Raw genomic sequence first — 15,828 nt, forward strand, 5'->3', positions numbered from 1 at the left:
TGGGTGGGTGGGTGGGTGGGTGGGTGGGTGAGTGGGTGAGTGGTTTGGGGGGTTGTAATTTGTGCGGAGACCGGTATAAGCAAAAAAAAAAAAAATATATAAGAGGATAGTTATGCAGTGAATATTGCAGCGACGTTATGAAGTAATTTAATTAATTTTCACAATATTAATGGTGGGAGTGAAAATTATAATTAATTATTCTAATTTGATTCATGATGGGAAAGTGGAAGACAATTAATTGGTGCCATTAAATGCCAATTTACAATTACTACTACTCTTCTTTCCATCATTTAATGCCATTTTCCCCTCTTTCTTATTTTATCACCGTGAATTTAATTCCCAAATTTCCCTTTTTTTTCCTTCCTTTTCTTATTTATTTCCATGCCACGTATATTCTTTTTTTAATTTTAATTTAATTTCCGTATGTTTTTTTAATTTTAATTACAAATTTGAATATTGGTTGAGATATAAAGCTGAATTGAATGTATTAAATGAAGTGGTTTGAGAGGACCGTGTGGTTTAAGAATGACTTTGGATTTGGATAGCCAATGTTTGTTAGACACCAACCAAATGGTGCTAACCCGAATCCCTTATCACAATTGTTGGTCCAACCACGAATGGTGCCAAACCCTCAACAAATCGTCCTCGATGTACTTAGCCACCCCACCTATACTCATATTTACAAGTTAGAGTTGTTGGAGGAAAGTCGGTCTTTTGGAGAAGCCCAAAACAAATTAAAAAAAAATAAAAAAGAAAAAAAGTAAATGAATGTAAAATTGTGAGGGGCAATCTGGGGGATGTGAGAAGGGGAGTGTCTATCAGAAAAATAAATGATAAATAAATCAATACATTTAATGTTGTTGTTGGTTAGTCAAACATTGACAAATATTGAAATGGACACACGAGTACCTGCCAAACCAAGCATTCAAAACTCCTTAATTAATGCTCTTTTATTTTTTTTTTCTTTTTAAAATTCCATTTTTTTTTTCAAATAATCTAAAACGCTTTTGTTTTTTAATAATAAATTCGTTTGTTTTATTATTATGTTTATTTTTGTAAATAATAATTTGGATTTAATAGAGGGGAGCGGACCATACAGAGTTGATGGCATTTAATGGCCACCCATAAAAACGTTCTGAATGCAACATTTAATACCCAAAACCAAACAATTTTAGATGACGTAACCTCTTCCCTTTCATTCATTGCCTAATTCACAATTTCCTTTTTCTCCTACGTTTTAAATGCAAATCAACTTTTTTTTTTTTTTTTTTTTTTTTAATTTAAATAATATTAAACACTCTTTATATTTTCAAATTATTTAATTATTTCTCAAATCAAATAGAGTAATTAAACTCAATTATTGTGACCAAATCAAATCAACCCAAATTTGCTACATTGCTATGGATGCGCTCATCATCAGCAGCGCCCACCACAATCAAAACCCGATTTTTTTTATAAAAAAATATTATTTAACTAATTATCTATAATAATAATAATAATTAAGAATATATATATATATATATATATATATATATATATATATATATATATATATGTTTCTGCCTAGGTAGAAAAATATATATTTATCTTTGAATAAATCTCATTAACACGTTTTCTTTGAAAAAAACCCAATTAATTCGGCAATTAATTACTGCTAAATCACTATCAAATTTAATTATTGCTTGGTTAGTATTTTATATAAATATTTCAGTGCAAATAAATTGTAAAAAAAAAAAAGCCCAATATTAATGTTGTTTATATATATATATAATTGGTAAATTTGACTATTAATCATAAATGCATGATTCACATGAGTAGGACTAACTAGTTAATTAATTTTAATTAATACTAAGATTAAGTCAACCACTTAATACTAAATAATTTTTTTTATTGACTATTCTTAAGAATCTATTAAAATTGGACGATATTAATTAATTGTCTCACCTCTAACTTGTACGAGAGTAACAATCTCCTTAAAAATTATGTCAACTCGCCCACCTCTTCCTCCCATTTGTTTGCTTTGGGGAAGTTTGTTACCCGAATAAAATCATTATTTTAAAATTTTTGCCTATATTTAGAGTAATATTCTAAATACGAAAAATTAAAATTATTATAATTTGTAATTAACTAAAATATTTAGTGAATAATGGATACTGATGGGCCAAAATTAAAGATCCAATTAAAGAAGGAAAGGGCCGAAGAGAAATATTGGGTCGTAACAAAATTTACGGTCCATCGTTATCATTTGTAGCCCAGCCCAGCCCACTGCCACAGGTTCCCGGAGCAGCACCGTAAGATGGCGGATGAGGAAAAAAAAAACAATAAAAAAATAAAATAAAATAAAAATACAGCAAACATGTTGAAGTGTAGCGGGTCTTCTCGCGCTCTCTGAAGAGGTTCTCGGCTGCTGCATCTTCACCTTTATGTGAATTCTTATTGCGTTCTGCAACTGATCGTTAGCTTCATTTCAATTGCTGATATAACTGTTTTTGTTTCTTTTGGTTTCGTGGTTGTCCTTGCTTTAAGTAAAGCTTTTCCTCTGTTTCTTCTGAGCTGTTGAAGATGGAGATAGTTGATATAAATTCCTTAAACGAGGAACAAAATACGGAAGAATCAAATGAAGGAGTTCAGAGAAATGGAGTGTTCGCAAAGCTGAAACCATGTTGCGTGGAGTTGCTTGAGCTTCTCCAAAAGCCCAAGAAACACTCCTCCTCGATTCATTCAATGCTTGAGCTGCTTCGAAAAACATCCCCAACTTCTCTGCAACCTTGTTTTGAGTAAGCTACTCTTACCACTTTGCAAATTCATTATGTTATATTTCTTTAAGTGATGTTCGTTTTATATATTGTTACATTTGCGTTTTTTTATTATAACTCTCAGCAGTCACGCAATTACTCATTCATCCACCATTCATTCAAGAAATAACTTGAAAATAAAGCTATATTTCAGGGACGAAGAATGTATTTAGCCTCTGAACCATAATTGTAATCAACATGTTTCATTGCTTATCAATCAACTTCATCGAAAACCTGAAAATATCTCGGAAGGCATAGAAAAGCTAGGTACAAAAGATGATCGATATGATGTCAATGATTTTTTTTTTTTCATTCATTTAAATCTTTTTGGGTTATGAAGACTTCTTAAATTTTAGTGACATCCCATGTCGGTCAGGAAGGAGAACGAAATATTCTTTATAAGAGTGTGAAAACTTCTCCCTAGCAGAAACGTTTTAAAAACCTTGAGAGGAATCCGAAAAGAAAAGCCCAAAGAGGACAATATTTGCTAGCAGTGGGCTTAAGCTGTTACAAATGAGTTAGATACCAAGGATGTGGCAGCGAGGAGGCTGAGCCCTAAAGGGGGAGGGGGGCACCTGGTGGTGTGTCAGCAAGGACGCTGAGTTCCAAATGGGGTGAATTGGGGGGTTCCACATCGATTGGAGAAGGGAATGAGTGCCAGCGAGGACGCTGGGCCCTGAAAGGGGGGTGGATTATGAGATCCCACATCGGTTGGGGAGGAGAACGAAACATTCCTTACAAAGGTGTGGAAACCTCTCCCTAGCAGATTCATTTTAAAAACCTCGAGGGGAAGCCCTAAAGGGAAAGCCCAAAGAGGACAATGTCAGCTAGCGGTGAACTTGGACGGTTACAATTTTACTCTCTCTTTATACATGCACTGAGAAATTAAAAGAACGAAATAAAAAGATCTATTTTTATTAACTTGTTATAATTTCAGTCCTTTTGAACTTGCAATCATACCTGATAGTTTAGTTTTGCTATTTTCAGTTATGCGCTGTTCCCGCTATTGCTGCTATTGGATGCTGCGGTTGAGGACAGATCTCAGCAGAAGGTTAATTCTGAAGAAAACATTATGAAGTCTGTCACTCACGATCTGCCTCATAGAGTGAGTGACAGTGTAGCAGAAGGTGTGCTTCAGTGTCTTGAAGAACTCCTGAAGAAGTGTCATTTAGGATCTGTGGCGCAGGTGGTCTAATTTGAAAATACCATTAGACTTGAGATGTGCCTCATTTGTTTACCTTTCATTTCTTAAATGTTAATTATCCTTATAGTGTCAGGGACTGTTCTTAGAGCGATGCTTGTTACTTACTACACGCTAATCAGTCTTAAATAACTAATCTCGACTAAATATATTTCTATTCACGAGAAGAATTTTGCTGAAACAGCTTTGGAGGAGATTTGATTTTATTGCATTTCAGTTTACGTCATCTTTCTTCCTGTAGTATCAATTATCTTATTGGTCTAATTTTATTTTATGTTTTATGGTGCCGGGGTTGAGATTTATTATTTACTAGCGTAGTTGACCTGTGGCATGAATGAGTGTGATAAGGTAAGTAGATTTATTATTCACGGGGATATTTGACTTATGACACGAATGAGGGTGATAAGGTAAGTTGGTTCTCGTTTGTCTCTTAGATCCACTGCCTGCCTATTGGGGGAAAATTACTGCAAGGAAGCATTCAAGTTTTTCATCAATTGTGTCCGTTAGTTGTACGGTCTCATAGAAAGTAAATAAAAGAAATATAGGTTCATTGGGCTATTCATGCTGTATTCTGTGAATAGCCTTTAAATACTTTTTTAGTATATCCATTTTCTGAATTAGCTATTTGTCCTAATTATGATGATGTGATAATGCAGATGGTTGTAGTGCTGAAAAAGTTAACATGTGCAGCTTTATTGTCTCCCTTGGAGGCATCAGAAGAATTCCGCGAAGGAGTTATCAAGTGTTATAAGGCGATCTTTGTGAATTTATATCCCTGCTCAGATGATGCATGCTCATGCAAACAAATATCTGATTCTCCAGCACTTGCAGAAAACAGAGAGTTTCAAGGCCATCTTGAACTTTCAGAAGAGTCAAAGCCAAATGAATGCTTACTTGAATTTCTCCGGAGTGAAACTGCTTCAGCTGCTGTTGGACACTGGCTATCACTTCTTCTCAAAGTATGAAAAAACATGTTTTCAATGATTTTCCCATGTTTTCTAGCATTTATTTTGCCCAAGTCTTTCTATTTGTTCATGAGTATGTTCAAAGGCTGCAGATATTGAGGCTATACGAGGACATCATGGAAGTTCTAAACTTCGCATTGAAGCCTTTATGACCCTTCGCATACTTGTTGCAAAGGTAAATATTTAACTTCTAATTAACTTTGTATTCATGGGCTACCTGTCATCAGATAGAGTAAATTCTTGAAGGAGGGACATGGGTTTTAGGTCATGCATACCATGATCTTCACCCGCTGAGACTAGATCTTCTTCCTGAGATAAAAATTTGTGACACTATCTCTTGATTGGATTGCTTAAATTAAGAAATGAGGATAAAAACATTCTACCGATATTATATTGATTGATGTATTTTACACTTGAAAAATCTGGTTCAAGTTAAAGCAATGGTAGTTGCAAGTTTCCTGGCTGTTGATTCAGCCTCTTGTAGAAAACAATAGTTGAATTATTCAAAGATAAACACTATCAACCATCCACATATCAATAAGGCATTGGTGAGATTATTCAGTGTATGTGCGGAGCCTCATAGCTTATTTACTTTAGCGTATGTGTAAATATTTTTAGGCCAAAAATCAACATTATTGAAAAATCTATAATCCCTGCCACTTCTTTATTTATTTGCTCGAAGAGGGAAGTTCCCGTATAATAAAAAAACAAATTATAAATAGTTCTCTTTGATACTCTACAATTCTCTGTATTAGTTCTGTAGCAATAATCTTGAACATGGATGTTTCGGTGGTTTACAGTATTGATACTATTCTTTTGCAGGTTGGAACAGCTGATGCATTGGCCTTCTTCTTGCCTGGTGTTGTTAGTCAATTTTCTAAAGTTTTGCGGGCCTCTAAAACATCATTAAGTGGGGCTGCTGGGAATACGGAAGCCACAAACCAAGCAATTAGAGGCTTGGCTGAATATTTAATGATAGTCCTCGAGGATGATGCTAATAAGTCTAGCCTTGACATGTTTATGGATTTTCAATCTGAAATTATTATGGAGAAGGGTAAAAAGGCACAATATGTTCTAGAGGAACTCCGTCAATTACCCAATAAAGTCCAAGGTGGGAGTATAAAGGTAGAAGAGTCTACATCTGCTGATGTGGCAAAGAAAACTACTAATAAATCTGGATCTAAGGAGAAGATGAGTGCTGACTATCTTAAGGGGAACAAATCTTTTCATGTGGATCGTACAAAGGAATGGGTTGCAGAAACTTCAGCACATGTGGATAAACTATTAAGTGCAACTTTTCCATCTGTAAGTCATTGAAGGTTATGTATCTGAGTCCTTCAATACTTGACAAAAATCTTTTTATAGCTATTGTAACCACTGATCTGTTTCGATTTCTAATTTCTCTGGGTGCTTGTTAGATTTGTGTACATCTGGTAAAAAAGGTTAGACTGGGCATCCTGGCTGCCATTAATGGACTACTATCTAGGTGCAGTTATACGCTGAAGGAGAGTAGATTGATGCTTTTGGTAAGCAAAACGAATTACAACTACTTACTTTTGTAATCAATTTATTTGGGGAGTGATTTATGGTGTCTCTTGTTGATGGATTTAAAGTATTGGTTATAACACCCATTTTGTTGAATTTGTTGCATTTTTTCGAATATATCAAACCTTTTTCATACATGTGGGACCTGAAAGCCTATATTGAAGTGAGTGAAAAGTGAAGTGAAAATGTATGAGTTTCAGTGCAAGACCTCGAAGGTAGACCAATGCTGCATTTACATGGTTATAAGCAAGATTGGTAGTTTCTTGCCTCAAAAATGAAATTGATTGTTTTTCAATATTTTGAACTTCATGCTCTTCTTATTCAATGCAATCAACTATTTATTTATTGGGTTTCAACTATTAAAATGATGCTAGATTTTACATATTTTTCTTGTAATCATATGAATATGAGTTCACAGAAAGAAGACTTGATGTCCTGCCTTAGGCCAGAGGTTACGAAAAAGATTCCCAATTTCTCAAAATAAAAAGAAAAAAGCATTTTGAAACTCTTTTATTATGGAAGGGAATCCAAAAGAAAAAAATCATGTGTTTCAAGAATACTGCTTGTCTTAAAATAACACTTTTCCTCTGTAGGGATCTTCTGAGAAATGGAAGCTTTTAGATTTGTTCTGACAACTATGGACAGTAATATGTTATTTTTAAGATTTCCATATTTGACGGCATCAATTATATACGTGACTTGTGATTTTGGAATTCAGGTTTTTCTCTTTTCAGTTTTCCTGGCTGATGTTTTTTTTTTTTTTTTTTTGCAACCTGGATCCTTCTCATTTTACAACTTTTAATTGAGTGCAGGGGTGCCCTAAGCATTGCTATCTTTTAGAAGCTAATGGGAAAAAGTTCATCACTTCTTTTCTTTATTCTATTGTAAAATATGTCATACTTATGTCTAAAAACTAATAGCCAAAGAAACCTCCTCATTATGTGTTCAAATCATGCATTATTCCTTGATGAAAATAAGATTATTTTTATGTGATCTTGGAGCAGCTTGAAATGCAATATACTCATTGAACATGCTGGGTGTTATTAAGAAATTTTGTATGCTTACTCATTCAATTTATTGATTCAACTAGAAAATGTTTAAATTGACATGGTTAGCATCTTGATCGTTTTATACCTTGTGAAAAAATTCTAAGCTTGCTGCTCAAGATGTTTAATTTATATTCTGACTGTTGATGCAGGAGTGCTTGTGTGCTTTGGCTATTGATGACTCTGAGGATGTTTCATTCACTGCACAAGGGTTCCTTGAATATTTATTTTGGATAACTCAGAACCATCAATTGCAGCTTGATATTGCCAAAATTTTTGTTAGGTTCTTATCTTGAAATCTAAAACTACAAATGACTAAAATTTCTTGGACGTATTTATAGCTAACTTCTACCCCATTAAATCTAGGCTGGTTGAAAAGCTTCCGAATGTGGTTCTTGGCAGTGATGAGAAGTTTGCCCTATCACATGCTCGACAGTTACTTGTAGTGGCGTATTACTCTGGGCCTCAGCTCATTATAGATCATCTAATCCACTCTTCAGTATGGGCTTCTCTCTGATGTTTTAACACACGTCAATTTTCATTTGCTTTAATACATCATGTTCAATCTGTAACTTACAAAATATGTAGATGAAGTATAAAGTATGACTTGCTGCATTATTGCTTGAAAATTTATACGATAATTTTTCGAAATTCTATGGCTTCAACCATAGTTACAAAATATAAAGATAATTCGTATGGTTGGATGCATGTTTTGGATCATAACAATGAATATATATATATATATATATATATATATATATATATATATATTTTTGTCTAATTTCACTTGCGGTCAATCATGAGCTATGTCTAAAAATGGGGAGAAAGTTGATTCATCTTAGCTATTCTTACCCTTCCTCCTATCATATTATGCTATTGATATTTATCCTTGACACTGGATGATTTTATTTTTTGGTTATTCCCCCATTTATTTTGTCATTTTGTTCTTTAATCTCTTTTTCACTGGTTTTTATGTCATTAATACCATATTAATTTTGTATTGGTCCCTAAATGTATAGGTAACTGCTGCTCGCTTTCTAGATGTATTTGCTGTTTGTCTAAATCAGAATTCAGTTTACGCCCGTTCTCTTGGAAAATTTCTTTCAGCAAGGCCATCTTCTCTAGGATATCTGAACTCTCTTACTGAGTTAAAAGTTGGAACTAGTTTCATCAGTGATTGCCTTTCCATCATGAATACTGCCTCACCTGCAGTTCCAGAGCTCACAATGGTTCAGGAGAAAGATATACAGCAAAGTGATCACGTACTTCCTCGCATGCCTCCATGGTTTAATGGCATTGGCAGTCAGAAACTTTATGAAGCTCTTGGAGGAGTTCTCCGACTTGTTGGTTTGTCTTTGGCAGGTTTTAAACTATTCCTATCTGATTATTTAGCTCTTTTGTTCTTATACTTTGTACCATCTCATATACTTTCTTGTTATCAGATAGCAAAGGTGAAGGTAGTTTATCGGTTGCCATTGATATCCCATTGGGAAGCTTACAAAAATTGGTTTCTGAGATTCGGAAGAAAGAATACAGTGAAGAAAGCTGGGAATATTGGTACAGGAGAAATGGTTCAGGACTGTTAGTGCGCCAGGCAAGCACTGATATATGTATTCTGAATGAGATGATATTTGGTGTTTCAGAATATTCAGTAGATTACTTCTCAAGTACGTTTCAGAGGGCAAGAATGCACAGGAAGGTTACCAATAACTATGAATGTGCCACAAGTAATGAAGCTAGTTGGAAGATTTCCCCGGAAAAAGTTAGAACTCAATTAATTGATTGTATTGGTAGAATCTTGCACGAGTACCTATCTCCTGAGATATGGGACCTTCCTGTACAACATAAATCTTCCCCGATTCATCCTGTTGGTGAAGAAGACATTAGTTTACACTTCTTCAGAGACACTGCCATGCTGCATCAGGAAAGATCAAGCTTCATACCCTATGTGCATAGTTGTGGATTTTTTCATGGCCACATGGTGATTTTACATTGTATTTAAACTGCAACTTTCTCTTGAACAGGTTATAATTGAAGGAATAGGTATTTTTAGCATGTGCCTTGGAAAAGATTTTTCTTCTTGTGGATTTCTTCATTCATCTCTTTATTTGTTGCTCGAGAATCTTATTTCCTCAAATGTGGAAGTTCGAAGCACCTCTGATGCTGTCTTACATGTTCTTTCTTCTTCATCTGGTTACCCAACGGTAAGATAATGTGAATACATTTTTCTTTGGTTCTCAAGTCTTTTTTGATCAATTGCAAATATGAACTTTTTGCAGGTTCGAAACTTGGTTTTGGAAAATGCAGATTATGTGATTGATTCAATATGCCGACAGTTGCGTCATTTGGATCTCAACCCGCACGTGCCAAATGTTCTTGCTGCTATCCTTTCCTATATTGGAATAGCTCATGAGATTTTGCCTCTGTTGGAGGAGCCTGTATGCCAATTAATCCTTTAACAACTAATGCATTATACAGGGTTTTATGGGCTTACTAATTGAGGGAGCACCTGTGCTGTATAGAACGCATGCATATGACTCTATGCTCATAGTTTTCCATTCTACATTCTTGATGGTTGCTTAGAGTGAAAATCTTTTACATTTCTTATATGTGTGGACTTGTATTTACATGTCTTTGACTCCTTCTGAATGGGTTGGAATCTGATGCACCGAACAATTGCAGATGCATACAGTATCGTTGGAACTTGAGATTCTTGGAAGACATCAGCACCCCAATCTAACCGGTCCCTTCTTAAAGGTCACTTTTGAATTATGCATATTCACTTTGTACTAAGGTTTACAATAATTAATATGACTGTCTGTTGAGAGGTTGCTGGTCCTTCGTATTCCTGTCAGATTTTAGGGATTATGACCGTTCTTTTGAATATCTTTTCTCATTGAGCTCTTTGGTGAGTTCTTAGATTACTTTGGCTGGGGGGAGAGTTTCCTAATTTGTCTCTCAGTTAACGAGAATCTTTGCGATGTAAAACCAAATTGTTCATGTTTTTATATTATTGTGGACCTGTTTTTCTCCAGGCAGTAGCAGAGATTGCCAGGGTATCAAAGCACGAATCTAATTCGCTGCCTAGTAAAGCAGCATCATTTCTTGCTCATGTCATGGGAAAGCAGGCAGAATTTGAGTCTGTAGGAGTATCAAGATCATGTTATGACGATAACAAAAATATATCTTCTATGGAATCAGGTGACTGATCCTGTTAACTTGTATGCCATACCAAATTTACCTCCTAGATTTTGATATTTAATCAACCTTAAAACGTTTTATCTCTGATCTTGGTGATCTAAAGTTGAGGGCTTTTAGTTATAAACTGTAATATTGTGTACTGTACTAAATGTTTAACCATTGTAGGAAAAAAAAAAAAAAAAACTATGAACTGTGAAAGAAGGAACTAGATGAACTTAATTGAGATGTAATATTATGTTCCATTCAGCTCCTCTGCTCTTGCAAGGGAAACAGTGCTGGATATTAAAAGGATGAATTAATTAACTTGTCAAAGTTTTCATTGTGCAATGCTATAAGAAGATGAATTTAATCTAGATTATATAAAGACGTTTCTAATCTTGTAGTACTCTGAAACAAGAGGTTGAATGAAAGAGAATTATTTGAAGGTTAATTTAATTCTGTGTAGAGTGGGAAAATATTTTGTTCAAGTTCAATGATTCCAGAAGATATAGAAGAACAGTTGGATCCATTGCTGGTTCGTGCATTGTGACTGCTACACCTCTCCTAGCTTCACAGAATCAAGCAACATGCTTGGTGGCCTTAGATATTGTTGAGGTATGTCTCTAATGGCTGAAGTTGATCCAGATCCTGACCCTGTAACATTACTTATTGTAAAACATAATGGTTGTTTCCCCAATCTTAAGGGTTTGACTGAGCACTTCACTCTCAGCTACCCGAAATGATGGAACAAAACTCTTCAGAATTTTTCTACGACCTATTTTGATCTAACTCTTCAGAATTTTTCTACGACCTATTTTCATTCTCAGCTACCCTGTAACATTACTTATTGTAAAGCTAATGGTTGTTTCCAAAGACTTTCTAGATTCGAGCTAAGAACTGCATCTCCTTGTTTGTGAGTGGATCTTTTCGTGGCCATTTTCTGTCTGAGAATGTCACCAAAAAGTATTTCATGTCCTTGATGCGAATTGCAATCTATCATATTTTGCATCATAATCATCATTATGAATGGAAGCATGCCAATAGAAATTGTGGCTTCTCTGTCTCTCTAGGTCTCTCTCTCACGTCACTTTGATGCAGTAAAGATTCCTCTTCACCCCATCCCTTTTTGGTGAAGAATGCCATCAAATCTTGCTAGATCGAATTTTGTTTTGCTTAAATTTGATTCTAATGCTATAAATCATAAATTCTTTGCATAGTATGGCGTCGTGGCATTGGCAAAAGTGGAAGAAGCCTATAAGCATGAGAAGGATACCAAGGAAGCAATTGAGGAAACTTTGCGCTCAAAGTCCTTTTATCGACTTCTGGACACTTTGGATGTTTCTGATGAGGGATCTGATGAGAATAGGTTGCTTCCGGCAATGAATAAAATATGGCCCTTTTTGGTTGCTTGCATTCAGAACAAAAATCCAGTGGTAAGTTATCACCTGTCCATATGTTTTTTCCCCCTCAAAACTAAAGTCTTTGATCTAGTTTTCACTTGAGCAATTGTTGTATCTCTTGATTCATCCACCTCTGGACGTAGACTTTTAGGATTTTAGTTCGAAAACCTACAGGAAAAGAAACAAAATGGTTGTCTTTTACTTCGACCTACCTCTGACCTACATAAACTCAAACACACAACAAATACTTCTAGTTGATTTTAGATTTATGCTGCTGGCTTGCTGCCTCTTTTTTCCTAACTAATATTTATTGATTTTGAGATAGTAATCCATACAACTTACAGGCTGCTCGAAGATGTTTAAATGTGATAAGCAGTTCTGTACAAATTTGTGGTGGAGATTTCTTCACACGACGTTTCCATACAGATGGGTTTCATTTTTGGAAGCTTCTGACGACGTCTCCATTTCTAAGGAAACAAAGCGTGAGAGAAGAGAAGGCAGTGCTTCAACTTCCCTACAGAAACAGCGCATCTATATCATCAGAGGATTCGGTTGCTGAAGGTTCCAATTTGAAAGTTCAGGTCGCACTGCTCAATATGATTGCTGATCTATCTAGAAACAGAAGAAGTGCATCGGCATTGGAAGTAGTTCTCAAGAAGGTTAGTGGCTTAGTGGCAGGTGTAGCCTTTAGTGGTGTTATGGGGCTTAGGGAAGCATCATTGAATGCGCTTGGAGGCCTTGCATCTATTGATCCCGATCTTATTTGGCTTCTGGTCGCTGATGTATACTACTCTATGAAGAAGGATGTGCCTTCACCACCCACATCAGATTTTCCCGAGGTATCTCGACTTCTTCCACCGCCTTTATCTCCAAAAGGGTATCTTTATGTGCTTTATGGGGGTCAAAGCTATGGATTTGACATTGACGTTTCGTCTGTGGAAATTGTATTTAAGAAATTGCAATCCAACATTTTTACGTGTTAATAGGATTCCCAAGTATTTATAATGCAGGGCTATATATACTTATTTTTCCTTTTCGTGTTAATATGATTCCTATATTCATGCATGTGTTAGGACATCTTTTACACCTAATCTTTAGAAATAATTAATCTAACTGCGAACTCATATGCCTGAAACAAATTAAAGTCTTGATGCCTATGCATAAAACAGTATCATTTTGTTATAGAACACCCCAATTGGCAACACGAACACATAAAATAGATACAGAAAAATGTAATATTAAGGAAGAGGTTTCTTGAATTTGAACCTCTTTGTTGATGAGGGAATACTCAAAAGAGGTTTCTCCTCTATTGATTTTGTTTCTTTCTGTATCTGTCTACGACTGATGATTTCCTGTAGTTATCACTCACTTCTTGGTGGTAGGTTTTGCTTTTGAGACAATTAATGATGTGCATCTTCTTTTAATCGTTGCACGTTCAAAGAGTTGTCCGGAAATCCTTAAATCTGGTGTTTAGTTAGTCTAATAATCATAATAAGGAAGGCAGGGAAAGACATCCTATTAAGATAAGGAAAATCAGCCAAGACCTAGAACTAAAGGTATCAAGACTTCTTACCATCCAAATGTTTGGTAGATCTAAAAATTTTAATGACCAACTGTGAGGAACCAAGTATGCAAACAAATTCAATGCTATTCTATATATAATTCTGATGATCCGACTGAGATTTTACGGGTTCTTCGTTTTTCTTACATGGAATCTGTTAAACTCAATGTATGTCCAAAACTCAATATATATATATAGGCGCCATATGTTAGGCAGGAAGAACATGGTTATTATTGGTTCCGTAGGTGAGAAATTTGTATTATATACATTCCTGATATTAACATCAACCGACTTCTATACGAGTTGTAAAAGATATCCAGCTTTGTTCAAGAATCAGAACAGAGCAATGACACTAAGAACGTCTCAAACAAAATATGCTCTTGTAGATTAGAACCCGCACCTTTCACGGATTTGACCTTGAGAACCAGTTAGAACATCAAGAACCGATAGCTTCACCATAGCCCTTGCAAAGTCCATGCGAAAGGTAGAGCCGTCATCAGAAGCATACCCCTTTACCAGTCTTCCAGTGTTCTCATCGGCCATTAGTTGCTGATCAGCATACAACAGTCCTCTTCCACTCAACAAGCTCTTGTAGTAATGAGTGTCGAAGCCTCCCTCCAGCGACAGCGAAGGCGACAGTTCTTGAAAGTAGGACATGCCCAAGGTAGACCTCCTCAACGTCTCTACTGATGCCTCTGGGGTTGGGGATGATGCTGGAGACACTTGATCATGACTGACATGGGTGTTGTTGTGCTCCTTCTCTTGGCATTTGAATCTCATCAGGTTCAGGAACTCGGGGTCAATTGATGGATCTGGTAGGCTGGTTCCGGAGAAGTTATAAAGACGATTCAGAATGAACTGACACCCAATCTTCCCAATGTTGTGCGCTCCTTCATAGCCAGACCACACAAAGCCAAAAGGTAATCACTGAGCTAATTGTGAGGAGAATGAGTTTGAGGGCAGAAGTAATTTTATCCTACCTAAAAGACTGACCATATCTCTTTCGTCAAGTCCTCTTGCTGCAAATAGATAAAGAGTGCGATTGATGTTGTCGTCGGGTCGTGGCAATTCCGCCATTGCTTCTTCAAAGTATGCCCTTGTGCTGTCTCGTCTGCCAGTGAAAACTGGATAGAAGGGGCCACCAGCCTAAGCGCCAATTCACATTAGTCGAATCGAAACACAATAACTGAGAATTGAACTGCAATTCTATCCCTAATTCTAGCAAACGGTCGACTTAAGGAAGACTAGAGGAAGTCGTCTCATCAGTGGCTCAAAAATTCCAAATTCAGTTAGTACAGAAGGCTTGAAAGAAATACAAGAAATGAAAAAAAAAAAGGTGAAGAAGCAATGATTTGTGTATTTACCAGAACGACGGCATCTCTAGTAGCAAGGGAGAGGATATCAGCACAAGAAACCACGCGTGGACAAAGCCTTTCAAGCTCCTCCTTTATTTGATCTATCTCAACGAAACCCTTCAAGGTCAAATTCGGAATAGCCTGCTTCTCACTCGAATAGGTATCGTCACCTGTGGTGGGATCCAATAGGATGGAAGCATCGCAGCCCTAATTGAAGGAACACATGACGGAAAAGGAAATGGACATGGGGAAGAAAACAAAGAAGAAGGTAAAAAGAAGGGGAGAACATCAAGAACGGAATCAAGAAAGGGAGATACACACCTGAATGAAGCAGTCGTGAAAGAAGAGTCTGAGGAGAGAAGCGGAGACATCTTGGCGGCGTGAGTGAATCAAAGCCATGGAAGAGCTTACAATCTTCTCGGCGTGGGGGCAAGATTGTCGGTAGAAGTCGTATTGGAGAGTTGAAAGGAGAGAGAAGAGGTGCTGAGTTTCAGAGAAATCGAAAGGAGAGGAGAAGGAAGGAGGGTTGGAGGAAGAGAGAGCGATGTCGGAGACGCCTCTTGGATTGCAGAGAGAAACGAGGACAGTGATGAAGACGACTGCAAGGACCCAACCATTCAACATTTTCGGTTAAGAGAGAGAGATTTGTTGGAGTTGGAGTTGGAGTTGGAGTTGCAGACTGAAATCATCTCAGCACCTTCACTCTGTAGAGTATATGATGAACATTACCGAAAGTTCGTTAAACCAACGAATGGAGGGAAACTCGCGCCACAACGCTTA

The 15,828-nt window shown here is 36.3% G+C and overlaps 2 protein-coding genes across 2 annotated transcripts; one reads left to right on the top strand and one right to left on the bottom strand.

Moving 5' to 3' along the window:
- Positions 1-2,340: 2,340 nt before the first annotated feature.
- LOC111811478 (ARM repeat superfamily protein) lies at positions 2,341-13,176 on the top strand. The gene is made up of 17 exons (XM_087118082.1): positions 2,341-2,777; positions 3,783-3,981; positions 4,653-4,955; positions 5,047-5,136; positions 5,784-6,266; positions 6,380-6,487; positions 7,705-7,835; positions 7,919-8,051; positions 8,572-8,914; positions 8,995-9,473; positions 9,574-9,756; positions 9,832-9,990; positions 10,235-10,309; positions 10,588-10,753; positions 11,199-11,347; positions 11,950-12,165; positions 12,477-13,176. Exons 1-17 carry the CDS (start codon positions 2,563-2,565, stop codon positions 13,113-13,115), a joined length of 4,071 nt encoding a protein of 1,356 aa, XP_086974208.1. The 5' UTR covers positions 2,341-2,562; the 3' UTR covers positions 13,116-13,176.
- A 763-nt stretch (positions 13,177-13,939) lies between these two features.
- LOC111811363 (putative Peroxidase 48) lies at positions 13,940-15,672 on the bottom strand. The gene is made up of 4 exons (XM_023698174.2): positions 15,370-15,672; positions 15,058-15,255; positions 14,674-14,839; positions 13,940-14,583 (listed from the first exon to the last, which is right to left on the bottom strand). Exons 1-4 carry the CDS (start codon positions 15,670-15,672, stop codon positions 14,081-14,083), a joined length of 1,170 nt encoding a protein of 389 aa, XP_023553942.2. The 3' UTR covers positions 13,940-14,080.
- Between the last annotated feature and the right edge of the window lie 156 nt (positions 15,673-15,828).

The sequence above is a fragment of the Cucurbita pepo genome, chromosome 15, assembly GCF_057944985.1.
Source record: "Cucurbita pepo subsp. pepo isolate OVF chromosome 15, ASM5794498v1, whole genome shotgun sequence".
Lineage (NCBI taxonomy): Eukaryota > Viridiplantae > Streptophyta > Magnoliopsida > Cucurbitales > Cucurbitaceae > Cucurbita > Cucurbita pepo.

Excerpts from the sequence above, each read along its gene's own strand:
- LOC111811478 (XM_087118082.1), top strand. The coding sequence starts at position 2,563 with ATGGAGATAGTTGATATAAATTCCTTAAACGAGGAACAAAATACGGAA. Across the intron at positions 3,982-4,652 it reads ATTTAGGATCTGTGGCGCAG|ATGGTTGTAGTGCTGAAAAA; the intron begins GTGGTCTAATTT and ends GTGATAATGCAG. Across the intron at positions 9,757-9,831 it reads CTTCATCTGGTTACCCAACG|GTTCGAAACTTGGTTTTGGA; the intron begins GTAAGATAATGT and ends AACTTTTTGCAG.
- LOC111811363 (XM_023698174.2), bottom strand. The coding sequence starts at position 15,672 with ATGTTGAATGGTTGGGTCCTTGCAGTCGTCTTCATCACTGTCCTCGTT. Across the intron at positions 15,256-15,369 it reads TTCACGACTGCTTCATTCAG|GGCTGCGATGCTTCCATCCT; the intron begins GTGTGTATCTCC and ends TCCTTCAATTAG. Across the intron at positions 14,584-14,673 it reads AGATATGGTCAGTCTTTTAG|GAGCGCACAACATTGGGAAG; the intron begins GTAGGATAAAAT and ends CTGGCTATGAAG.